The sequence below is a fragment of the Cervus canadensis genome, chromosome 1, assembly GCF_019320065.1.
Source record: "Cervus canadensis isolate Bull #8, Minnesota chromosome 1, ASM1932006v1, whole genome shotgun sequence".
Taxonomy (NCBI): domain Eukaryota; kingdom Metazoa; phylum Chordata; class Mammalia; order Artiodactyla; family Cervidae; genus Cervus; species Cervus canadensis.
The window spans coordinates 27,661,914-27,687,289 of record NC_057386.1 but is presented as its reverse complement, the minus strand read 5'-3'; the positions used below and the strand labels follow the sequence as shown (position 1 = coordinate 27,687,289).

The 25,376-nt window shown below is 44.7% G+C and overlaps 1 protein-coding gene and 1 non-coding gene across 12 annotated transcripts; both read left to right on the top strand.

Moving 5' to 3' along the window:
* Positions 1-1,462: 1,462 nt before the first annotated feature.
* Positions 1,463-1,534, top strand: TRNAW-CCA. Its single transcript has one exon. It is a non-coding gene; the product is annotated as a tRNA-Trp (tRNA).
* A 9,961-nt stretch (positions 1,535-11,495) lies between these two features.
* Positions 11,496-24,247, top strand: ZNF287 (zinc finger protein 287). Of its 11 annotated transcripts, none has more exons than XM_043473473.1 (8): positions 12,914-13,827; positions 14,514-14,605; positions 15,101-15,144; positions 15,285-15,375; positions 15,542-15,668; positions 15,810-16,016; positions 16,108-16,194; positions 21,798-24,247. In XM_043473473.1, exons 4-8 carry the CDS (start codon positions 15,346-15,348, stop codon positions 23,348-23,350), a joined length of 2,004 nt encoding a protein of 667 aa, XP_043329408.1. In that variant the 5' UTR covers positions 12,914-13,827; positions 14,514-14,605; positions 15,101-15,144; positions 15,285-15,345; the 3' UTR covers positions 23,351-24,247. The 11 variants fall into 11 exon arrangements, with proteins under 11 accessions (XP_043329360.1, XP_043329378.1, XP_043329371.1 ...); XM_043473467.1 differs by having other exon boundaries at positions 15,281-15,375; XM_043473425.1 differs by lacking the exons at positions 14,514-14,605; positions 15,101-15,144; positions 15,285-15,375 and adding an exon at positions 11,496-11,732 and having other exon boundaries at positions 12,457-13,056; positions 13,727-13,827.
* The last annotated feature ends 1,129 nt before the right edge of the window (positions 24,248-25,376 follow it).

Genomic DNA, 25,376 nt, shown 5'->3' with positions numbered 1-25,376 from the left:
TCCCATGGACAGAGGAGCCTGGCGGGCCCCAGTCCACGGGGTCGCCAAGAGTCAAACAGGACTGGGCAACTAATACACATGGATTAAAACTATAAATTTTTAAAATATCCATGAATCTGTATTGATGCAAATAAATAAATGAATATGTAATACCTAAGTAAATGGAAGAGAAGTACCAGTTCTTCTGTTTTTGTTTTCAACTTTTTAGTCCTGAGGGAATCTTAGTTCCCCAACAAGGAATCGAACCAGCAGCCCCTACAATGGAAGTGCAGAGTCTTAACTAACCAGCCACCAGGAAAACCCCAAGAAGTACCACTTCTTTCCCATAGAAGAATTATGTTGATGAACATAGATGGAAAAAGGGAAACAGAAAATGACCATGAGACAAACACCACAGTCATAGTTGTTGCAGTCAAGTCTGGGTGCTAAAATTGGTGCAAGTTTGAAGAGAAACAGCTTGCATAGCCTGAAAGCATTTATCCCCGAAATATTTATTAATTACCAAGGGGGAAATAGTAGCATACAGCAGAGGACCACCATGGAAAGCATAACTAACTGATGTAAGTCAGCATTCTCTAGTAACAAGACACATTGACAACAGAAATGTGAAATCTGAGAACGGGGTGGATGAAAAGTGACACACGCCCCAGACAGAACACCACCATCAGTTTTTACTGATGCGCATCTGAGTGATAAAACTGTGAAGCAAGGAAGACCTTTCCATAGACATCCAGGTCGATTGCTTGTGGGGGAGGAAGGCAGATGTCAAGCTCTTGGGGTGGCTGGCAGGTCTGGGGGGAGCAAGGGTTTGCGATCCTTCTGTTTTCTGCCAATTTCTGTAACTGCTGTACTTTACAGCAAAGGAGGTTTAACACACACAGGTGGACACTCATGTATGTGGTGGTGGTTTAGTCGCTAAGTCGTGTCCGGCTCCCCATGTATCCTGCCAGGTTCCTCTGCCCATGGAATTCTCCAGGCAAGAATACTGGAGTAGGTTGGAAATCTGGAAAGAAATACATCAAAATGCTTTACAGCGGGTGGTGGGATTATTGATTTTAATTGTTACTGCACTCTTATGTAATGTTCAAAAATGACGGGGGATGGGGCGAGGGGTGGACACAGGAGCATCTAATTTTTTGCCAAGTTCCAAAGTCACCTCCTAGCTGTGCCCGCCAATTTCCGGTTTTGTTCCCCTCTTTAACGGTTTTCAGCGGCGGGAACCGGTACCGCACTCACCGCACCCCCGCACCGGCCGGACCTGGGGTTTTGCAGCTGCTTCCCCGCCTGGGCTTGGGTGGGCCAGGAGTCCTGGGAGCTCGCACAGCCATGTCCCCCGCCCAATTCTCGGTCTTTTTCTGCTTGACCAGAAGTTCACCCGGAAAGCAAAGGGTTTAGTCCGAGAAGCGACCTGGATGGGCGGGACTGAGGAGCCTTAAAGGATCAAAATTCAGGTATTCTTTGTGACCCCGTGGCGCAATGGTAGCGCGTCTGACTCCAGATCAGAAGGTTGCGTGTTCAAATCACGTCGGGGTCATAGCTTCTCATTTTCCCACCGAGCGAACCTAGGACTTTGAACCGCTTAGGATTGGTTCGTGCTTCTGCGCTCCTATTCCTCTGCAATAGTGTCGTTTTCTTATCTGACAGGGGTGATTTGGAAGACTCCTGGGGGTGTGAACTGAGCACTGCAGCCCCTTGTCACCCGAAGAGCTATTTTAAAAAGAGATAAACAGTACAGGCTTCCCTGGTGGCTCAGTTGGTAAAGAGTCTCCCTTCAATGCAGAAGACCTGGGTTCAATCCCTGGGTCAGGAAGATCGCCTGGAGAATGAAAGGGCAACCCACTCCAGTATTCTTGCTGGGAGAACCCATCCCATGGACAGAGGAGCCTGGTGGGCTACAGCCCAAAGGGTCCAAAAGAGTGGGACTGGACTGAGTGGTTAACACGCAAACAGCACAATAGAAGACAGGACAAGAGAGTTACTGGGAAACTAAATGTAAATTACTTTTAAACACATGAAAATAACTTCTTTATATGGTTGGAGAAATGCAAATTAAAATTCAACAAGTTATTTTTAACCTGTGAGACTAACTAACCTATGATCAAAAAGCTTTTATTAAATTGCATTGCTCACATACTCAAAGCTATGGAGATAAAGGAACATAGCCCAAGACCAGAGGAAATTAAAATAATTATAAAAGACTACTTTTCAGCCAGTTTAGAAAAGTTTCCTAGCATATTTTCAGTATTGCTTCAGTTCCTTTTGCTCTAGACTTTTCCCAGGAGTGTGTTCACCTTTCCATAGGGTGGATAATTCCCACCACCTGGATGGATAATCATGCTGCTCCATCCTCTGCTTCCGTAATCTCCTCTCAGATTGTCTCCTGTTTTCATATTCTCTCTGCCCTTTGGGCATCTTCTCAGGCATGTCCGCCATCTGGGATTCCATGCTCTGCAATTTCAGAGAGCACTTGATCCTGCTATTGTCATTTCAGTTTCCAAAAGGCATCCCCTGTCTTACTCTCCTCTGTTTTAAACTCAAAGTCAAACCTCATTTTTAAGGAGGCCACACCTCGAAGGAAGTCTCCTACTATTTTTCTGGGGAAACAAAAAATCTGAACCTTTCCATCATTTTCATTGTTGTATCTTTCTTCTGTCATGAACTAGTCTCTTTTCCTAGTTCTTCAGAATTTAAAAATAAACAAACAACGTGCCTTTCTCTCTTACTCATACTCTGAAATTACTCTTGGCCTTCTCTAAAATCTGTTCAGAGGCATCAGATGGGGCTCTGCTATGCCTGATCTTGCTCTCTGTTCCCTGGGGGTGGAGGGGGCTGCCCAGATCCCTTCTCAAATCCACTGACCAGAGGACAGGCTGGGGCACAGCGCTCATCCCCATCTCCCAGTGCTCAGGAGGCTATCCCCTAGGGTTTTCTTGCAGTGACCTTTTCTCCTCTTCTCTTTGAGGTTCCCCTGCTACTGTGAACCAGTAGAAGCAATACTTAATCCAAGAGATCTCACATTTCAGCATGAGTTTACACTTAAATGTCTTAAGTGGGTCTTGCCTCCTTGGCTAAGGCAGAAAACAACCCCTTTCTATTCACTTAAATCTCCTAAAAGTAACATTTTAACTTAATACCAAACAAACACTCAGAAATCTCTTAAGACTGTTCTTCTTTCAAGAATCTTACATTCAGGGACTTCCCTGGTGGCCCAGTAGCTAAGACTGCACTCCCAGTGCAGAGAACTGGATTCAATCTCTGGTCAGGGAACTAAATCCCACATGCCATAACTTCCACTCCAACTAAGGGTTCATGCTGAAACTAAAGATCCTGCATGCAACTAAGACTTGGTGCAGCCAAGTAAATAAATATTTTTTAAAAGAATTGTATGGTCAAATCTATTTTGTAGATATTCTAGCCTAAGAATTAGTTCTAAGCAAACTTTATCAAAGTTTTAATGGTGTCCTTCAAGTTTCTCATGTGAATTGATAAAATTCTCTTTTTGTATATTCATAAGTCAAACTGTAAAAGGTTGTAATTGTCAGATAATATTTTACCAATACAATCTCATTTTTGTTATAAAAGTGGATTTTCAGTTATCAGTTTTAACTCAGTTCATTTATTACACATGAATAAGCACTTGCTCCTCCAGTTGAGAAAATAAAGCAGCATACATTATTAGAAAAACTGGGGCAAGGGTATTTTTTGTGGTTAAAGTATCACTTTTTAGAAAGAAAAAGTAGGGATGAAGAGAAAGAAAAAGAAAAATTGTCTTAAAATTAACTTCAAAGGTTTATTCCGCTAGCACCAAGGCATCAAATATTTTAACATTTTTTAAATTTCTAGATATTATTCTGTTCCATTAATCTACTTACACATTCTTGCTTCACACCAAACTAGCTGTACTGCTTCATTTTGAAAGGAAGGTAGCATTTTAAAATGGCATACAGGCTTCCCTGGTGGTTCAGTGGCTAAGACTCATGCTCCCAGTGCAGGGAACCTGGGTTTGATTCCTGGTCAGGGAACTAGGTCCCACCCACATGCTGTAACTAGGACCCAATGCAACCAAATAAATATTTTTAAAATGAATTTTAAAAAATGAAGATGGCACAGCCTTGCCACAAATACAGTATATGATAAAATTTTTCTTTGGCCCGTTGCCTCTCCCACTGAGGATGTTTCCTTATCTTCAGACCTGGGACACGTCACCTGGCCAGGGAGATGCTCTCCTGACAGATGCTGAGCTACCGGTGCTGTATGTGTTGTCTCCAAGGAATCAGGACTGGAAGCAAATGGGACTGGCCATTTGTTTCAGAGGGTGTTCTAAACATGTATAAGGTGAGCTGAGATCATAAAGTGACTGTTTCCTATCATTCCTCAAAAAGGTGTTCAGTTTCTAGTTCTCCTTCTCATGGATGATGGAGCAAAGGTGGGTGAAGAGAGTGAGAGACAAATTCACGTAAGAAACACTCCCCCAGGCTGTGATTACAACCATCCTATGTAACAGTCAAGTCTCTGAACATGAATTAAAGTTGAAGCCGCTTCCCTCCTGGTCTTGCTGAAGTTTCTCGGAGCACTTCTGAGTCAAAGCAGGGAAGGGAGGATAAACGGGTGCAGGGAACTCTCCACGGTCAGTATCTTCAGCAGCACCCTACTCTCTCCGACTTTGGTGGAATTTTAAGAGACTCCCTCAGGGCTGAGGCTCTATCTCCTGGATTTCACTTAGCCCTGGAGAAAATAGTATTTCAGCTAGTTGCTCTCTACTGGGGAAGCCTTTAGGATGCTCTTTTAGGAGATGTGATCAGCCCTCCAGGCCACCCCTCAGATGGCACCTAAGAGGAGCTTCCCCCAAACTCCCAGCCCCCTATCCCCTACCCCAGGCACACAGAGCATGTCTCGATCATGGGAAGAATTCTTGCATCTTTTGCCCCCAAATTTGTGCTTTAAAAAGCGTGCAGATACCTTTTTACTTTCTGGCCACACCACGCAACAAGTGGCATCTTGGTTCCCTGACCAGCGATCAAACCCACACTCCCTGGAGTGGAAGTGCAGAGTCTAAATTGCTGGACCACCAGGGGAGCAAAAATAGACCACTGAGTACCCCCCCCCCCAAACACCAGGTGACCCATATCAAACTGTCCAGGCGGCCTGTTAAAATCACTGTCACTAGGTTTGATCTGTGGGACAAGCCACCCCCCCACCATCTTTCCAAAAGTTTAGAAATCCTTTTCAGTCCTTTCCAGAACTGCTTTGATGCTCTCACTATAGGTGAGGGGTGTAAGAGTCTCCCAACAGTTTCTCAGCCACTTTTTTTCCCGGGGGGTCAATTTTGCATGGCGGCCTGCCTCACATCTCACTTTAGGTATCTGATCTCTGCTGTCTTATATTCTTAGCAGAAATACCCATTTTAACACCGTGTTGCACTTAGGCAATGGAAGGGGTAGACATGGGGAGCACTCTTACCTGCACAGGAGTGGAGTGGCCCCAGGGTCATGCCTGGCACGCTGCTCTGGGGCGGCTCTACCAGGATCTGCCTGCCGTCTGGCCCTGAACCATCAGCGCGCCAGGCCCAGCTCCCTCCCTGGCCTCCCTTGCCAGACCCACACTCTGGTAGAGAGGTGTGTACACCACCCCTTAGGGCACCTCAAGCCCGGTCAAAGGGCGCTGTCCAGACCTCGGTGCTGAAACACCTTGGTTCTCTCTGCCCTTGAAGGAAGTGGAGCCACAGCCTTCAGCATCCTCCCTCCCACCCCCACCCAACCCCCAGGACATGCAGGTTCAATGATCCACAGCGATGCACTGATGCCTCAGCGCTTCCGACCACAGACCACACCAGGCCTTTGAACCCTCAGCATCTCCTCAGGAGGTCCGATCTTCCCAAAGGAGTCCCACAGAGAGCCAATGGCTTGGCATAAACTCTCAATCCACTTCCCTGAACTGGAGGAAGACTCAAACTCAGACCTAACGTGCAAGGTGGGATTTGGGGGCTGGCCCTGAGGGAGCTCCTCCCTCTTTCTAGGGACACAACCCTTTCCAACAAATCCTAGAATTCCAAGAAATCCTAAACCCCTCACAGGCACATTCCAGGTGTAAAGACACCTCGCTGTCTAGTCTGGGTGATTCCCAGCTGTGTGTATTTTAGCACCCCTTGTCCCCAAACTCAGGGAGATGTGTCCCTAATGAAGGTCATCCTGGAAGCTTTGCAAAATCTGGATGGCCGTGATGTTGGGGACCACGAAGAAGGAGCAGCAGCCAGCTTGGAAAAGAAGGGCTAATGGGAAGCAGAATAAGCAGCTAGAAGCTGGCAGCCAGGACCCAGACTCTACTGCACTCATCAGCTCCACAGCTGGTGGCCACAGGACTCCCAGCCCAGGACTACCATCTCCTTAAGCAGTATAAAGGATCGGTGTGGGACCAGGTCGTGGTAAAGGGAACAGGGTTTGACAGGGTATCCTAGGGAACCTATAATGGGCCCTCTGGAGCCTGGGCAAGGGTCCTGTGTTAGCTGCCTCCGAGTTTCACAAGGGGACCTTGCCGAAATCCAACCATTGCTGGTGAAGCCCCAGTCAGAGGCTCGGCCTGGTGTAAACAGCAGTGCTCCGCAGGCCCCAAGACTGCTGAAACATCTCAAGACAGTTGGTAAGATGGAGTATCTGCTGACAGCAAATGCGTGTAACCGGATCTTTGCACACTGCACCCTACTCTATCCTGCAGACCAGCTCGGATGGGAAGAGGCACTTCAGGAGTCCTAACTGGGGGCAACTGATGCCAGCCTTACTTACAAAGGCTGAGAGGTAATTCAAGTCTTCACTTCATTTATGGGGATGATGTTCAGGACACATGTGGGTAATCAGAGTGGCAAGTCCTTTGTGCAAAAACACCTTGATCTTCATCCGTTGCCAGATGGTTATTTGAAATGTATGATTTTGTGACACTTTAATACAGAACACATTTATAGTACCTTTAACAAAGCTAAAAAATTTTTGTTTTTCCCCCTAGCCTCACCAAGGTGCAATAGACAAGTCATTTAACAAATTTTTAAAGAGCAATTTTAGTTAAATTCTTGGCTAACATTATCCAGCAATATAATAGCTTTGAATAATCACAATATTTAAATACAATTAACATACAGCAGTAATTCCGTCAACATTTTGTTTCATTTTCCTTGGTTTATAAGAGTCTTATCCTTTTGGTTTCGTTTTTAGGGATCATATGAACATGAGCAGAATATATAGAATCGTATTCAATGTTGTGATTTATCTGATGAAAGCAATAGGAACTCACAGGTGAAGATAGACGAGCGGCTCATTCAGGTAACATTCAGTCTGCTCTGCAGAATTCTTCACTCCCAAATGCAGATAATTGTAATGGCCCTTGAAATCTCTGATCACATATTCTTTGATGTATTGTCTTCTTGTGATCACTACTCTTGCCAAGAAACATCCTGGCAACCCGATAAGATTTTGTCTTATTTTACAAAAGGCTCCCTCAAGTTATGAGTACGACGTTCAAACGCCTCAATGAGCGGCTATCGTTGTAAAATAAATCCTGGTACTGTGAGAAGGTAAAGAATGAAACATAGGGACATTCTATTAAACGAAAGCTTCTGCAAGATAAGTCGGGAAGCTCACTCTAAGCCTTTTCCTTCCCCTTGGACTAGGCGCCCCAAGCACGGGCGGAACAGGCCTGCGCGCCAGGACGGTCATGAAGGGCGGGCTCGTGCGCCCTCTTGTGACCACAGGTGGGCAGCGCAGGGAGGCCGGCTGCCTGCCGAATCCGGGGAATTGAATTTTCCGTTTCATCTAAATTACGTAAACTTGGGCAGTTCACAGCACTTTTATATTATCTTTCCTTTGCGAAGAGACCATAGCAGTGTCTCCACTTTCCAACATAGCTTGATTAATTTCTGTATTTCCTCTTTTTTTTGGCCAGTAAAGGTAAAGGCTAACCTCGACCTCCTGATCATCCAGCCTTTATCCCATTGGTCGTGTAGACTGAACACCACCCGTGTCGTGACTGTGAAGACACTGTGTTCAAGTAACTATCCCCATCGCTTTCTGAAGATAAAGCGCTCCCCTCACCTGCTCACCCGCCTTCCACGTTGGCCTTTCTGCTCTTTCTGTAAGCCTGATCTCTGATATTCGGTGAGCCTGGTTCTGTAAGGAACCCCCTACATCAGGCCCAACAGAGCTTTTCAATGACGCTGGTGCCCCCTCCCAACAGCCCTTTCTGTATCTCCACGGAGGGGCTTCCCCCATCTTCCAAAGAAACGGAGCGGACGTTTTCCACGCCTACATTTTCTGCCTGTTCTGGACTGTCCACTTCTTTGAACCTTTTAACCGTCTTTTCCACCATTTGCCAAATGATTCTGGCCTCTCTGCTCAGTGTGGAGACATCATTTCTCCAAGCTTTTCTCACCACCACTGTGTTAGCACCACCTCCTGACACCCTTGGCAGATTGTGTAAACCCTTATCACAGGCGTGTGCTCCTTTCCAATGAACTCTCCACACCCAGCTGTATGTTCTACGCTCTGTGGTCCAGCATCCTCGGGATCCAGACCATACCCTCCTGGTTCCTGCAGACGCAGGTTGACCAGGGCCCACAGCAGCTGAATAGTCATCTTCATCTCTTACCACGTCCAGCGTTTCTCTTGTGGGCTGTCATGATGACTTGACCCTAGTTATGGGTCTAGGGATCAGGAGGGGAGGAAAGTAGATTGTGAGGGGACACAGGTTTTATCACAAAATAGAAGCTTCCTCTGCATCATCTTCAAACAAGACCGAGAGGAGTGGGTCACGTTTGCAGGCCCCAAAAATCCAGAGGGATTGGTGTTTACAGATATTTGTCCACATCAACCCAATGTCCCCATCCCGAGTCTCTGGGTTTCCTCCTTTGCGAACAAGGTCCTGACCTTGGCATAGAAAACCTCCATGGGATCAAGAATCCAACTCAGCCGAAGTTATGCTACTCTTACATTTTTGCCTCAGGCTTCAAGAAGCCCTCTGCTTTTCACACTTCACCTTAAATGGGTGGTTAATCACCCTCAGCTTTTTCTTGTCAATGGCTTCTGGTAATAACCACTCAATTCCAGTCCTGAAATTGCTCCCTCCCCCATCCTCATGAAAGGTTGTTGCTGAACCTTGAAAGACGCTGGGATTCTTGGCCTCCGGAGGAGAATTCAATCCGGGGCCAGAGACAAGGCTTGATCGCTCAGAGCTTTTGTGTAATAAAGTTTTATTAAAATATAAAAGAGATAGAGAAAGCTTCTGACATAGACAACGGAAGGGGGCAGAAAGAGTGCCTCCCTGCTAGTCTTTAGCGGGATGGCCCTTTAGAGAGATTGCAAGTTGAGGCAAGGGGAGCAGGTCTTTGAACCCCCACAGTGAGCACCACTAGATGTGGCTGCCCCAGGTAGGACATGTGACCTGAGACAGGATGCTTGCTTCAGCCAGGACAATTCCCAGGGAAATACTTTATTGTGGACCATCAGCAGCCAAACACACAGACGGCTGGGGAGCGGGGTGCTACAGCCCATCACAGTGTGCTCCACAGGGTGTACTAAAGTTTCTAGCTTCAGTTTTGATTTTTGTTTTGCTCTCTGTAGTTATATGAGTTATTGCTTGGTATCTTTTGAGGTATTATTGTTAGAGACATGTATTTAAGATGATATGTCTTCTCTGTCAAGTTTTATAACTGTTATGAAGTTGATACCATGCTTATCTTTTCCCCTAATGATTTTTAAAATATTTTATTTGCTTATTTGGTTGCGTCAGGTCTGGGTTGCAGCATGTGGGATCCTCGTTGCGTCATGTGGGACCTTTCCTTCTGCGCAGACTCGAGTTGTGGCATGGGGGCTCAGTAGTTATGGTGTTCTGGCTTAGTTGCTCCGAGGCATGTGGGATCTTAGTTCCCCAACCAGGGTTTGAACATGAGTCCCCTGTATTGCAAGGCAGATTCTTAACCTCTGGACAATCAAGGAAGTCCCTCCCCTAATGATTTTTTAAGATTCTATTTTGTTAGAAATTCGGCTTATTACTTGCATCAGTTAGGGTTCCGCCAGAAAAGCAGAACCAGTAGGGCATACATACTAAAAGATTCTCTTCTTTTGGCAAGAAACTGGCTTACTAGATTGTGGAGGCTGACTAGGCAAGTTCAAAACCTGGAGGGCAATCTGTTGGGAAGAGCAGGCTGGAAGCTTTGTCCAGAGTTTTTTCTTCATCAAGGAAGCCTCAATTTTGCTTTTAAGGCCTTGATTGATTCAGACCCAACTAATTTAATAAGATAATTTCCTTTACTTAATTCATCTCAGTTTATGGACTTTAACCACACTTACAAGTAGCTTTACAACACTATCTAGGTTAGAGTTTGATTCAATAGTGGGAGACTGTAGCCTTGCCAAGTTGACACATCAAAGATCATCACACTACCCAACTTTTTTGTTGTTCAGATTTGCTTGGTGAGGTAATAGTAAGACTCTGACACTCTACGCATCATGAGATGGAGTCAACATCTGCCTCCACTTGATTCCACACAACTTGTGATGCCTTTGGCCAGGAGTATGATGGAAGTCATACTTTGTGACTTCTGCAGCTATATTCTAATCAGCCACGGGCTTCTCTCTTGCTTACTAGTACATCTGCTCTTGAAGCCCAAAGCCGCCATCTCAGCTGCCAGCTGAGTCCTTCTTGTCAAAAAGGCCACATGTCCAAACTGAGCTTATCCTTAAGCCATCTTGGCCCAACCAGGAGACATGTGAGTACATACAGCTTGAAAGAGGACCCTCCCTGCCATCAAATCATCTTCTCGACTGAGGCTCCAGAAAGAACGGATCAGAGAAAAGCCACAGGCACTGTTCACCTTCCAAATTCTTGACCCACAGAATCCATAAACATAATAAAATGCTTCTTCTTTAACACCATTAAGTTTGGGGGTGATTTGCCAACACAGCCATAGATAATGTGAACACTTGGATGTTTTTCATACTTTTATTTTCAGGCATTTTTTGGTATGTTGTGAGTATAAACGTGATGCAGGACGTTGTTCTTGTTTCCAATTTGAGAGTCTCAGAATCAGATTCCTGAGGAGGGACTCAGAGTCTTTAATAGTGAATAGTAAAAAACCAGCACTTTGGGTCTTTCTGCCTTAAGACCCACATCTTCCCTGCCCATCCTTCCTCTAGAACTCAGGCACCAACTTTCTCAGGTTGATTCGCGCAGGGTTACAACCGCCCCCCATCCCCACCCCCCTCATTCCCACCCCTTTTTCAAGATGCCGTTGCTCCCCGACCTCTCTCTCAGTCGTCTACCAGACCGGCCTCTGCCCAGGGGAACTTTAAAGACCGCTCAGAACCTGGCCGGCTACGGAGCAATTCACAGGGGGTGGGTGGAGGAGGTTGCCACGGAAACGGGTCCACTATCCGCGGCTCCGGCCGGGGGGCCGGCGCGGGTTCCAATTGGCTCCGCGGGCGCGCAGCGTCCTCCCTGCGCACATGCGCAGTGGCGCCGAGGCGAGGTCGCGGCGGAGCCGGGGCTCGGTGGTTCCGGGCCGGGCTTCCTAGGACCGGGCTGGACGGGCGGCTCCGGCCCAGGCTCCGTGCCCTCCAGGACGAGACGTGGCGGGCGGAGGCCCCTCTGCAGCGCGGAACCGAGCCCACCACGCAGGCGCAGCGCCTGCCGCCATTGTTGCCCCGGGCCTCTAGGGCCGCTCCGCTGCGTGTCCGCTGGTCCGGCCACAGGTTAGGATGCGGGCGGCCTGAGGGGTGGGGGCTGCGGGGCAGACCCCGCGCAGCTGCCCCCGACCTTCAGACTGCGGAGTTAGGGGGACCCCGCCGGGTGAGCAGGCCAGGGGCGCCTCTGCCCAGCAGGCCTAGTGAGCAGCCGGCTTTAGGGGACACGGTGCAGTTGAGGGGGGCTTGGAGGTGGAGACCGTGGACAGGTGGTGTCAGGCCTGCAGTGAGGTTTTCCGTGGGAAAACTGGTTCCAAATGTATTCCTAAAGAATTGTCCTGTAGAAGCTGTGCACGGGCTTCAAGTCACACGGGTCCCCTCTGCTTCTTTCCCGTCCCAGACCTCAGGTAGTGATGGGCTTGGACTGGCCGTCATCGATATGCAGAGCAGGTGGATGGCTCGCCCCTTTTCCCCAACCTTGAGCTCTTTAAAAAGTTCTCCGAGTTTGTTCGAAGTAACAGATTTGCTGTTGTTTTTGAGAGTCACTTCAGTCATTACAGCTTGTGTAATATCAATGACTAATATACTGAGGCTTTTTTTTTTTCCTGTACAAGTTAGAAGTTTGACCTGTGTTTTTGCTCAGGATTCAAGTCATTGCATCTAGCTCCACTCTTTTATGGCAGTCCCAAACTGGTGCCCAATTGGTAAGGTCTCTAGGTCAGCTATTTCTGTTTGTGTGTCTGGCAGAGAGCACCAGGAATTCCTGACTTTGTGGTCTATTCCTGTGTTTCAGGGTCTCTTCCCCATCCCTACGAATTCTGGGCTCAGAATTTGTAAGGAAGACAGCTGACTCCTCCTTGCCTCTGTTCAGCCCCTGGCTGCAGCAGCCCTCCTTAAATGTCTTGGTGGCTCTAGCATGTGACTTCAAGCACTTGGCTCTGACCTGGAGAAATAAAGGCTGTTGCCAGATTGACTCTCCTGTTTGTAGCAATGTTCTCCCCAAGCAGGAGGAAGACCAGTTCTTCTCGCGCCCAAGTCCTGCTAACATGGAAGATGGACAAGGCTCAGAGCGGACCCCGAAATGCTGAGAAGGAAATCCTCGCCTTGAGACTCCTGCGTGACACTGAGACCTGTCGGCAGAATTTCAGGAACTTCCCGTACCCAGACCTGGCTGGTCCTCGGAAAGCCTTGAACCAGCTCCGAGAGCTCTGCCTTAAGTGGCTGAGACCCGAGATTCACTCAAAGGAGCAAATCCTGGAGCTGCTGGTTCTGGAGCAGTTCCTGAGCATCCTGCCTGGGGAGGTTCGGACGTGGGTGAAGTCCCAGTACCCAAGGAACAGTGAGGAGGTGGTGACACTGGTGGAGGACTTGACTCAGATTCTGAAAGAAGAAGGTAAGACTTGTAGGGCAGAGCGGGGAGGAGCCCAGGGTGGTCCAAGAAAACAGCCATCATGTCAGAGAACAGCCCTTGGACGTGATCAGGAGAACGGAGCTCAGGGAGTGAGTGAGGACCCGCTTCACCTGAACCCCCTATTGCACGGCATTTGCCTTCTACCTGCTCAGAACCCAGCACATGTTCTCTGAACACAGACGATGTGTCTTGTAAAACAGTGGCCAGGCACAATAGATGACCTCTGTGTGAGCCCTCAGGAGGTTCCCTGCAGAGGTTTGAACCTTTTGCTGGTAAATAATTTGCTTTGCAAACTGGATTTTATTTAGTTTTTTAACCTATGCTTCCAAATAGCTAGGAAATGTCCAGGGAATATTTCTTTACTAAGTAAAAAGACAACTCGCAAAATTTCTATCACGTGAGGGTTTAGTGGGAAGTTGTGAGTTTGGCACCTATTCCAGAGTCCCAGAGCAGATTGTTTTTGAGGCCTGCGCCCGGGTCTTCAGGTGAGTCACTGCCTCTTCCCTCTACTTCTTCGCAGCAGGAGTGCTGTTTCTGGTTTCCTTCTGACTCCTCTTCGCTTTAAGAAAACATAGACATCTACTGGTGAAGAGTTTCCGAGGCTCTTCAGACACCTCTGATCTCCATCATGGTCTTTCTCTCTCTTTCCCAGCTGCTCCTCAGAACTTCACCCTTTCCCAAGAGACCCCAGAGGACGACCCCAAAGGACGACAAGCTTTCCAGGCAGGGTGGTTCAATGACTTGGTTACCAAAGTGAGTGTCAGTTTTTTCCTTTCTTTCTTTCTAAAACATTTATTTATTTATTTGCCTGCTGGGCGTCTTAGTTGCAACACTTGGGATCTTTAGTTGCAGCATGTGGGATCTAGTTCCCTGACCAGGAATCAAACCTGGTGTCCCCTGCATTGGGAGTACAAAGTCTTAACCACCGGACCACCAGAGGAGTGTCAGTTCCTTCTGTGATTGTAAAATGCCTCCCTCGTGTGTGAGGACATATTCTAACCTGGCCCTCTACCTTCTGTGACCCCAGAAGTCCTCTCAAAAGACCTAAGCCTCAGTTTTCAACTTAAGTCTCCCTGGCCTGTTAAGGTAGGTGAGTGCCTTTTACAGGAAACAGGACCCATTGCTTCTTCTGATCACCCCTTTCCTCACTGCAGGAAGGGGTGCTGTTTTATTTTCAAGAAGCAGTATCACATGGAGGCTACAGCATTGACCTCCAGAGCCATGTGAGTCTAGATTTGGTTCCGGGTTCTGCCATGGAACCTGTGACTTGGGGCAAAGATGCTTAACTACTCGTAGCCCGAGTTATTCAACTCCAGTGAAAGAATATTCCTCTTGGATTGTGAGCATTAAATACTATGAGACCCATTAGTCTGGACTACAGTAAGTCATCAAGAAGACTGCAGTGAGATTAAACAACAGTTATTATTTTTCTTTAACAGGTAATTAAAGGCCATGACTTGTGCGGTGTTCCTGTTGATTATGAGTCTCTGTTATCTTAAGGAAGAGCAGCTCAGGCCGTCTTAAGAGAAAGGTTTACTGTAAAAGTATATGTGGTCTGAAATTGATAACCAAAAAAAAAAAAAAGAAATTGATAACCAGAGTAAAATTATTACTTGTAGATAATATGAATGTTTACCCAAAAAACCTAAGGAAATCAAGGGGAAAACTGTTAGAAATAATAATGGAAAATTTGAGTAAAGTGACAGCTACAGAAAATGGCTTACAAAAATTATAATCATTTTATTATATACCTGAAAAAGTCAGATCTTAGAATGAAATAAAAGATTCCATTCATAGTATTACCCCCTCAAATTTAAAGTAGCCAGAACTCAAGATAGTATAAATTTTGCAATCCTGTGTTATTCTATGGGACATGAAAGAAGAAGCCTTAAATATTGTAAAATTTTAGCTCTCCCTAAATTTTACACTTAACTGTGATTTGAAAATCCCAATACAGTTTTTTAAAGAAAGAAGATTTATTTGAAAAACATATGAGAGTAACCAAGAATTTTTTTTTTTAACAAAGGAAGAACAGAGGGATGCTAACTTGACCAGACTGGAAGATGTTCTGTAAGTTCAGTAGTTCAGTGTGGTTATTAGTACCAGTTTTATTTTAGAAAGGAAGAGGAAGGGCTCTACTTTTCATAATAGAGCAGACAAAATATCTTAAAATGTCAAATTATAACGCATTTTATTAATTCATAAGACAGCACTTGAAAAGCCGAACCTTTCAGCTCTGTCATCTATGTTCACATCCCTTTTTTCTTTAAGATGGAACTGCCAATGCCTGCACTAAAAATGGTAAATTTGATTTTATTTTCATACCTCTAGGCCATTTGAGTTTGCTCATCCATATACTGGGTGAATATTGGGTAGTAACCTTTAGGGTCCTGCCAGTGCTCAAGACTCTGTGGTTCCCCCACCATGCACACACCTTTGCCATCACTGTGCCCTTCTGATGTTTCAGGAATCTATCACATTCAAAGATGTGGCGGTGGACATCACCCAGGAGGACTGGGAGCTCATGCGTCCTGTGCAGAAGGAATTGTACAAGACCGTGACACTGCAGAACTACTGGAACATGGTTTCTCTCGGTGAGCGTCTGTCTGTGCCCCCCAACCACACACGTGCCAGAGTCTGTCTTTCCTCAGCTCTCAAAAGTGGGTTGGGCCTAGAGGTGAACATGCTCATCTGTTCAGGCACAGAAACAGCCAATTTCTGCTCCCTTTTCCCAGATGAAAGGTTTCAAAGTGAAAGGTCATCAGGAACCACGATGCACGGCCCCCCAGGACCACCACCCCATGCCTTGCCCAACGCCTGCCTCCCCGACAGTCTCTGCACACGCATCCTCCAGGGTGGTGGGAGATTTTTGTCCCTGCTTCAAAAGGGCAGTGACCTCATTCATGAGATCGTGTCTGTGAACCGTTCTTTTCCTGTAAGAGGTCTGTCCTCATGGGTAAGAAGGAGTCAGTTAATAAAAGTAGTATGACTGTTTATCTCCAGGGTAAAAGTGATTTTGTTCCTCCTGGACAGGACTTACAGTGTATAGACCAACTGTGATCCCCATGTTGGAAGAACCGTGGATGGTGCTAAAAGAAATTCTAGAAGGCCCAAGTCCAGGTGAGAGAACCACCAGTGGACGAGATTCTTTGTGCTTAAGAGCCTGTGTTATGCTAAGTGTGTTAGATGTGTTTTTAAATATGGCCGAGTCGCTCACTGTACACAGAGACACCCCAGCTGGTCAAGACGACTGAGCTGCTCGGTGACGCTTCTTTGCAGATCCCCTCTTCAGGAAAAGATCTACTATGTATCATTTTGTACTTCTCCATGACCCTTAGTTTCCCTCTCTTAGAGCTCTGTCTGGGGCTTTCCTTGTGTTCCCTCCCTGTATTCTTAAGCACGCATGAATGTCCCCTAAGATCTTAAATTTCAAACCCTTTCGATGTCTTTTTGAATTTCTTTTACTCTGTCTGTTGACAAAATCCTGTATCCACCTGCCTCCAGTCTCCTACCTCAGTTCTTCCTTTTTTATTTTCTAATTATTTTAAAAGATAACATGTTTACAAGACTAGAAATTGTAAAACTATGTAAAGCCAGAGCTATACGGACAGAAGTCTCTACCTGTTTGCCACATTCACACAGTTCCTACATCTGTGTAGTCATCTGTGTACTGACACCTAGAATGACTATTCTAGTCCCTGATGATCTTTCATTTAAGGTTCGTAGCGTCCACTGAAGATCTTTGCTTTATTACACTGCAGGTTTAAAAATAGTGATTTTCTAATTCTTCATCTCTTTGAAATTATTTTTCTGTAAAAAACAGCTGTCCCTCCTCCCATCCCTTTCTTATGTGTACGTGTCACTATGGAGTAACGGAATTTTTTAAAATTCAGTGTATTTGTGGTCCATTCCATTTGTGAGGTGGGGGAGTTGCTTTTAATTATCAGTTGTCCCAAATGTGGGTGATGGCCACCTTTCAGCCCAAGTCCATGTCCTTTTGAGGCATTTCCATCCATGTTTCAGTGTTTCCTGGCTTCCTGGTGGAGGATGGTCTGCAGGCACACCTCATGCCCACCTTAGACCTGGAATTTCTTTGAGGAACAGTGGTTCATTGTAGTGGAGATTAGTGATGAGAAGCCAAAATCTGGGCAGTGAGGGTGTTCACTATCCTGGGTACCACTGCTTCTAGATCAGTTCAGTAGGTAGAACTATGAAATATGTGTGTAGGTTTCTTGAAACCTGGATTCATACTGGTAACTCACATTCCAGTCCAGCATGACAAGGCCCATCTTATACCTTCCCATATCCATTTTCTACTTCCTTTCCCACACAGCGAGTCACCTGGTTCCCAGCATCAGTATATCTGTCTGCTCATTTGCTCTGCCATAATAATACACACAAGAATGGTTTCAGAATTATATCGCTGAAATAACAGACTGTTCAGGTAATATTCAGAATGCCTTCCTGTCCTCAGGAGATAGTCCACCAAGGATACACAAGGATATCCACCAAGGGTGCTGGGTGTAGTTACTTGAATTCTTCCCTTCTGGTTTTCTTAACAGTTTGATGTAAAGTGTTCAGTTTTAGTATTTTCTTATTTCTTGATTGTTTTTTGTTTAATCTTACATTTTTGAGTCTATAAAGCATTATCATGGTTCAGAAGTCAAGACTGTAGAGAAAGGCGTGTGCTCTCTTCCCTCCTGCCATATTCCAACCCACTCTGTGCAGTTTACTCTGTTCCCTTGTCTCTGGTTTATCCTTCTGTGTTTCTCTTTGCAGAGATAAGTCATAAATATAGTCTTAGCTCTCCTTTTGTGTAGAAAAGAAGTACATAGTACTCATTTGCATTTCCATTCCTATCCATCACCCCTCCTTTTTTAAGGCACTGACTTCTGGTTGTCTACCAGTATCAACGCTGGAATACAGTAGTAACAGTAAATTAAATAGTAATGACAGAGAATAATATGCTCCCTTTAAGCAGATTGCTTCACTTTTTTAAAAAGTTAGCTTTATCTGATCGCCAGGTATTTTAAGGGTGCTATTTGAAAAACTAATTCTTCTTATAATTTACAGCCTATCGGCTTTAGTTGGCAGAGTGACACAAAATATACACCAAATTATTTAGGGAGTGATTTCAGCACAGTCTTAAATACTGAGAAAACATGTGGCAGGATGGAACTAGCCCTGCACGGCAGTCAGGACAGTCTTCTGGGAGGCACTGCCCCTCTGGGGCCACTTCAGTTTTTCAGACGATCAGGTTGAATTAAGGCTGTAAACCCCAAAAGGGGGCCTATTGGGGGGGATTTTGCTCTCACCAAGGAGCACAAAACTGAGAAAGGCAAGTTCCTTTTCTCCTTCAGTTGAGGTGAGGTTTTGCGTTTGTTTGTTTTTCTAGCCCATCCTCTATAGGGTGTGGCACAGAGCATACAGGCTCCCGCCCGCTGCCCCTCCTGGTTGGCTACGGGCTCTGTCTTCTGGCCCCCAAACCCCTTGCACCCTTAATGGGCAGCTGGAGGCCATCAACAGGGTGGAGGAGTGTCTCGGGCAGTCAGCGTCAACTTCCAACATCCCAGTCTTGTGCTTTTACTTGATTTGGGGCCTCTAAGGGTTTTACTTTCTTAGTGGCTCAGAGAAGTGTGAGTTGAACCTTTGGTTACAACATCTCATCAGTCATGCTTGAGGAGTGGGAACTTGGATGACTCACAGATTGAGCATCTGTGTTGGTCGCTGATGGTCAGTCCTGTCTCAGAATTTCATGGTTCTTTACATCATACAGGACCACCTATTTCTTCAGGTTCAGACCAGACCTCCCCCCATCCTTGATATCCCTTCCTTGATAGCCTGATCAACACTGCTCTCTCCTGCTAGAAATATTACACCACTGTGTGATACCTTATGCTTTTAATTCATCCTTTCTGGTTAGTTATATACACATATTTAAGCCCTGCTTAATGGTCTCGTTGGTTTAAGAATGTATGCTTATAATAGCGATTTCTTTGTCGTCATCATTCAGGCTTGTTACTTTAAGCTTGTTAATTATAACTTTATTTATTTTATTTATTTATTTATTTGGCTGCACCAGGTTGCAGCATGTGGGATTTAATTCCCTTACCAAGGATTGAACCCAGGCCCCCTGCTTTGGGACCTTGGAGTCTTAGCCACTGGACCACCAGGGAAGTCCCTAATTATAACTTTAGTACTTCCTTCTCAGGTGTATGGAGCATTCTGTCATAGACTGATTCTGATCACATAGAAGCTAAACCCAGTTTCTAGGACTATCACATCTTTATACTCACACACTACTTGTGTGTTTGTGCTCAGTCGCTCAGTTGTGTCCAGCTCTGCAACCCCATGGAATGTAGCCCTCCAGGCTCTTCTGTCCATGGTATTTTCCCAACAAGAATCCTAGAGCAGATTGCCATTTCCTGCTCCAGGGGATTTTCCCAACTCAGGGATGGAACCCATGTCTTGCATCTCCTGCATTGGTAGGTGGATTGTTTACTGCTGAGCCACCTCAGAAGCCATACATATATGTGTGTGTGTATGTATACGTGTATATACATGTGTGTGTGTATACACATGTGTATATATATACACACATACACACACATATACACACACATACACACACACACTTTCCCATGCATTCCATTAACATTCTCATTTTGGTTTTTTTTTTTTTTTTCATTTTGGTTTTTTTTTAAGGAGGGAGTAATAAATCCTGGTTTAAGGAAGTTGTTTTTAAATTTTTTTCCACTAGATGAAGTAATACATCAACGTTTGTAGTACTAAATAACAAACAAATACAGGCAAGTTCTTGAAAATCAGAAAATATTTTTTGAAGCTTAGAAATCCCATTGTTGGCATCTTGGTAATATTTACCTAGTTCTAATGAGTTTTCATGCTAGTCACGATACTGCTTTTTTCATTTAACATTACTCCTAAGCATTTTGTAATGTCTAATTTTTGTATTTGAATCAAAGCAGTAAAAGTAGTGTGTAAATCAAAGCAGCACGAGGCAGAGTAATGAACTATATGTCTCCCTTTCCTTAACCACATGTATGTGCAGGCATGCAGAGAGTGCTGATCTGAGGGGAGAAGGCGCTGGTTTGGGGTGAGGAGTCGGAGATACACATCTTTACACTGATGGGATCTTTCCCTACATACCATTTTCTCTCTTTTTTTCCTGTTAATATGTCCTGCACACTTTTTCAGGTCAATATACCTACTATTCCATTATATCCTATTCTAACTAGTCCTTTATTGATGGATGAGTCTACTGAATGGATGTATTTGTAAATATCCTCCTTTGATCTGCATCTTAGAAAGTTTCTGAACTATCCAGTATTGTTTGTACTGTATTATGAACTCTATTTGATGTTTCATTATATAATTCTTAATATTTTCAAGTTACAAGTTTCTTACCTGATTTCAAAGGTGTTGTAGCTTAAATCTGTTTTAAGTCATCATAATGAAACATTGGCATCAACAAATGAACATATGATGGCTTTGCAGTCAGGTTTTGGGGTCCGTGTATGTGTGTGCACGCACATGCGCATGCTTTCATCTGATTTCATTTTACAACAAGATATTGTCATTTATTTTACCAGGTTCACTTGAGTGGCCTCCATATCCAGAGTCTTATGCCTTTTTCTGAAGGAAATGTAAAAGAAGGATAAGCCATTTCCAGAGTTTGCATCTGAGTTGGAAATAAACACACAAAACTATGAAATAATGTAAGGCCAACTAATGCCATAGGCCTAACATTATATTAAGTTGAACTATATGAAACTGCTGATATTCTGCCATATTGACCTATATACAAGGCACTTTTTTATGATTCAACCTAATCTGTACTTTAGGATTCTGAGAAGGAGAAAGAAACATGAGCTGGGCCATAGCATCTTTCTTAATAGATGAAGGTGACATAAGAGAAATCTGAAATTAGTGGCACCTTCAGAAGATGATGAGGACACAGTTGTAAGTTATGTGGATAACTTCAGACTTTAAGGTGAATGTGAGGTGTGGAAGAGGGGAGAGTACAATAGAAAAGGGTAGATTATTTGCGGCCTGAGTACTGAATGGAGGTATTTTAACTTTTTTTCCTTTAACTTTCATCCTTTAAGCCACTGATCCTGAAACTTCAGTGTGATTTAAACCTCCTGGAGGGCTCAGCCCTACTCCCAGGGTTTCTGTCTCAGGATGTCTGGGAGGGTCCCAGTCACTTGATGTGTTTCAGGTCTGGACCACTGCTCCAAGGCTGTAGGAGTTACTCTAAGTGTTAAAGCAGGGACACACGCCATGAAACTGCCCAGGATATCATGAGGGTGTGCAGGGTAGATTGGAAGGAGGGGTGGTGACAGCCAGCCTGCTTTATGACCTGCTATGTAAGTTAACTTATATGATTATAAATGATTACGTAATGAAAGTCATGCCACATTGTTCATCATCTGTTTTCACTTCTTAACTCTGTTGCCTGACCTCACCTATTCTAGTAACTCCATGCTGGTGTTAAATAGGGAGGAGCCGGTCCTCCTTCAACTATTTAGGCCTGTTTTCTGCCGTTTTATCCTCCTTGCCTGCACATTGAGGACCATGTTATGAGGCTGTCAAGGCCAGTCTTTTTGGGCATTTTATTCATGTTCATTATTTTGTTTCTACTTTAGTAGTTTCCTTTCTCCAAACAGAGGAAGACTTTTTTATATATTTTTTGTTAATTTCAGAATGGGAAACCAAAGCCCAAGAGTGTACTCTGGTGGAAAATGTTTCTAAACTCAAAAAGGATGGAATCAAGCCCATCAAACTGGAAGAACCCTCTGACTATGATGACAGAATGGAGGGGCAAGTGGCAGAGACCTACAGGAGAATTCCCACCAAAAGGAGACATTGCAGTGTGAAGTCAGTCCTTTCACAAGAAGGTAGTTCTGTAGAAGACTATAAATATGATATATATAGAAGTGATTTTGAAAAGCATTCAAACCTAATTATGCAGTTTGGTACCCAGTCAGACAATAAAACTTTCATGTACGATGAAGACAAGACCTTCATCCCCGGCATCGTGCACAGGAAAATATACCCTGGAGAGAAGCCTTACAAGTGTAAGGTGTGTGGGAAGAGGTTCAGGAAGTACCCATCCCTCATCGCACACCAAAACAGCCATGCCAAAGAGAAGTCTTACGAATGTGAAGAGTGCGGCAAGGAGTTCAGACACGTCTCATCCCTCATCGCACATCAGAGGATGCACACGGGAGAGAAACCCTATGAATGCCACCAGTGCGGGAAAGCCTTCAGCCAGCGTGCCCACCTTACCATACACCAGCGGATCCACACGGGAGAGAAACCCTACAAGTGTGATGACTGTGGGAAAGACTTCAGCCAGCGTGCTCACCTCACCATCCACCAGAGGACACACACGGGAGAGAAACCCTACAAGTGCTTGGAATGCGGTAAAACCTTCAGCCACAGCTCATCTCTCATTAATCACCAGAGAGTTCATACTGGAGAAAAACCTTACATATGCAATGAATGTGGGAAGACCTTTAGCCAGAGCACACACCTCCTCCAACATCAAAAGATACACACAGGAAAGAAACCATATAAATGCAATGAGTGCTGGAAAGTATTCAGTCAGAGCACTTACCTTATTCGACATCAGAGAATTCACTCTGGAGAGAAGTGTTACAAATGCAACGAATGTGGAAAAGCCTTTGCTCATTCCTCCACACTTATTCAGCACCAGACCACTCACACTGGAGAGAAGTCCTATATATGCAGCATATGTGGGAAAGCCTTCAGCCAGAGTGCAAACCTCACCCAGCATCACAGAACACATACTGGGGAGAAACCCTATAAGTGCAGCGTGTGTGGGAAAGCATTCAGCCAGAGCGTTCACCTTACTCAGCACCAGAGGATTCACAATGGAGAAAAACCGTTTAAATGCAACATATGTGGGAAAGCATATAGACAGGGTGCAAACCTTACTCAGCATCAAAGGATTCACACTGGAGAGAAACCCTACAAATGCAACGAGTGTGGGAAGGCATTCATTTATTCCTCATCACTTAATCAGCATCAGAGAACTCATACTGGAGAGAGACCCTATAAATGTAATGCATGCAACAAAGATTTTAGCCAGAGAACATGCCTTATTCAGCACCAGAGGATTCACACAGGAGAGAAGCCCTATGCATGCCGCATATGTGGCAAAAGCTTCACCCAGAGTACGAACCTCATCCAGCATCAGCGCGTCCACACAGGTGCCAAAAATCGAAACTAATGCATCCGGGAGACTGCACATAGGTTTTCAAACCTAATCGTTCTACATTTTATTTTGTACTCTGCTTGTTGAAAACATTATTCAAAAGAAGTGCAATATGGGTTAGATTTTCACTCAGCAGAAGTATCGGAATTAGTGATGGGAGTATAACCTATTTAAATGTACTGTGAAATTTCAGATGAAAACATTTGCTTCATAATAACCTTTATTTGATACTGGTTTAGTTCATTCCAGAAAGAAACCGTAGGAAAGGAAGAGTGCCAGAAACCTGTTAGCCACTAACTCAGACGGAGTTTCAAGTACTTCTTCATGAGGCCTTAAGAATGTACTGTAACAGGAAGGCTTCCATCCAGTAGAGCTTCCACACCAGAGGGTAATCCCAGGGTGACAGAACAGAAGAGCTGCCCTCCAGCCTTTAGTTCTTCCCAGATTTGAAGCCTTAAATATGTAAAGGGCCCCCTTCCCTTTTCTTGTTATGCCATAACTGCACGTGAAGCCAGTAGGTTTGCCAAAAAAGAAAACGGTTGAAAGTATCTTAAGGAAGGACTTCTGTGTGACCACTGTTTAATTATGCTTTCCTCTAAATACTGAGATGTTAAAGGAAGAGCAGCCTAGTGAAAGATGATCTGTTAGGAGAAGCTAATGTGTCTGTAACCCTTAGACACGTGCACAAATTTTCTTATACAGGCAAAAATTAAAATTTAAACAATTTAAAATTTAAATATGTTTAGTATCTAAAACATAACAGCCTGAGTCTCACTAGCTTTTGACAGGCTTCCCAAGTGACTCAGTGGTAAAGAATCCGCCTGCCAATTAGGAGACACAGGAGACATGGGTTCGATCCCTGGGTTGGGAAGATCCCCTGGAGGAAATAGCAACCCACTCCAGTATTTTTGCTCCAGGCAATGGGGTTGCAAAGAGTTGGACACAACTGAGCACACACTAGCTTTCGAGAGCTGTCATCCAGAAGAAAAAAAAGAATACAGGTCTTTTTTTTTTTCTTTCCCCCATCTGATTCCTAAATTCACAGTTCCTTTTTTTTCCCCTGACTCCTAAAATCATAACCTAAGGCTCCCCCATGACAGTCTTACTGTAGAAAGTCCGTTTCTTCCTTTGAAACATGTTTCTTGAGTGCCTACTGTGCTCAGGGCCCAGACCACCTAGTTGGATCCTTCCACGGCTTACCTGCTGAAAGTCACAGCTGACTGAAGCAACAGAAAGCTTTCTAAAATAATGAAAGGTAACAAAATCAAGGACGTGATCTTAACCGGTGCTTCATGGAATGAACCTAGGAAACCTGCTGAAATGGGTTGCTAAATGCAACCCCGTTATCTTAAGAAAGTAATGAATGAAAGCAGCTATTTAAACAGTATGAGGAAAAAATACGTAGTGGGAAATGGGTTTGAGTTTAGCGCAGAAAGTGGGTCAGGGAAAAAATCTAAAGACTTAAGGGTGAGGAAAGAGGATACAGAGACTACTTACAGCTGAAATGTTACTAGACTTGATTACCTAAGAAAATAAGAGTGACCACGTGAATGAAAAAGCAAACCAGCCTATTTATGTAAGAAGAAACTAAAATTGAAATGACTGGTTTCAAAAGAATCACTGAAATTGGTACTCCTCGTACATGTAAGTAAAATAGGGATTACTCTTAAGATAACGAGACGTTTCATTGGAAAAAGCATTGATGCAGAAACTATCACCGTTGTAGTAATTATTAAACAGTAATAACTGTGGGGCCCCAAGCAGCACATAAGGAAAACTGGTAGAAACACAATTAGAAATAGGTGAAACCACTACTGTATGTACTGTCCACAGCATTGCACTCTCAGAATTTCAGACCATGTGCTGACAGCTGACCTTCCCTTCTGCTTGTGTTCCTTCAGTGCCTTGCCTTTGGTAGGTGGTTGAGATATGCTGGTTGAATTAATGAATATGTAGTCAAGTTAGGCTGGAGTAGTAAGGTAGAGTAACTGATGTGGTGTGAAATTGGCAGATCTTTATAGTTTTTGGTGCATACATGCAA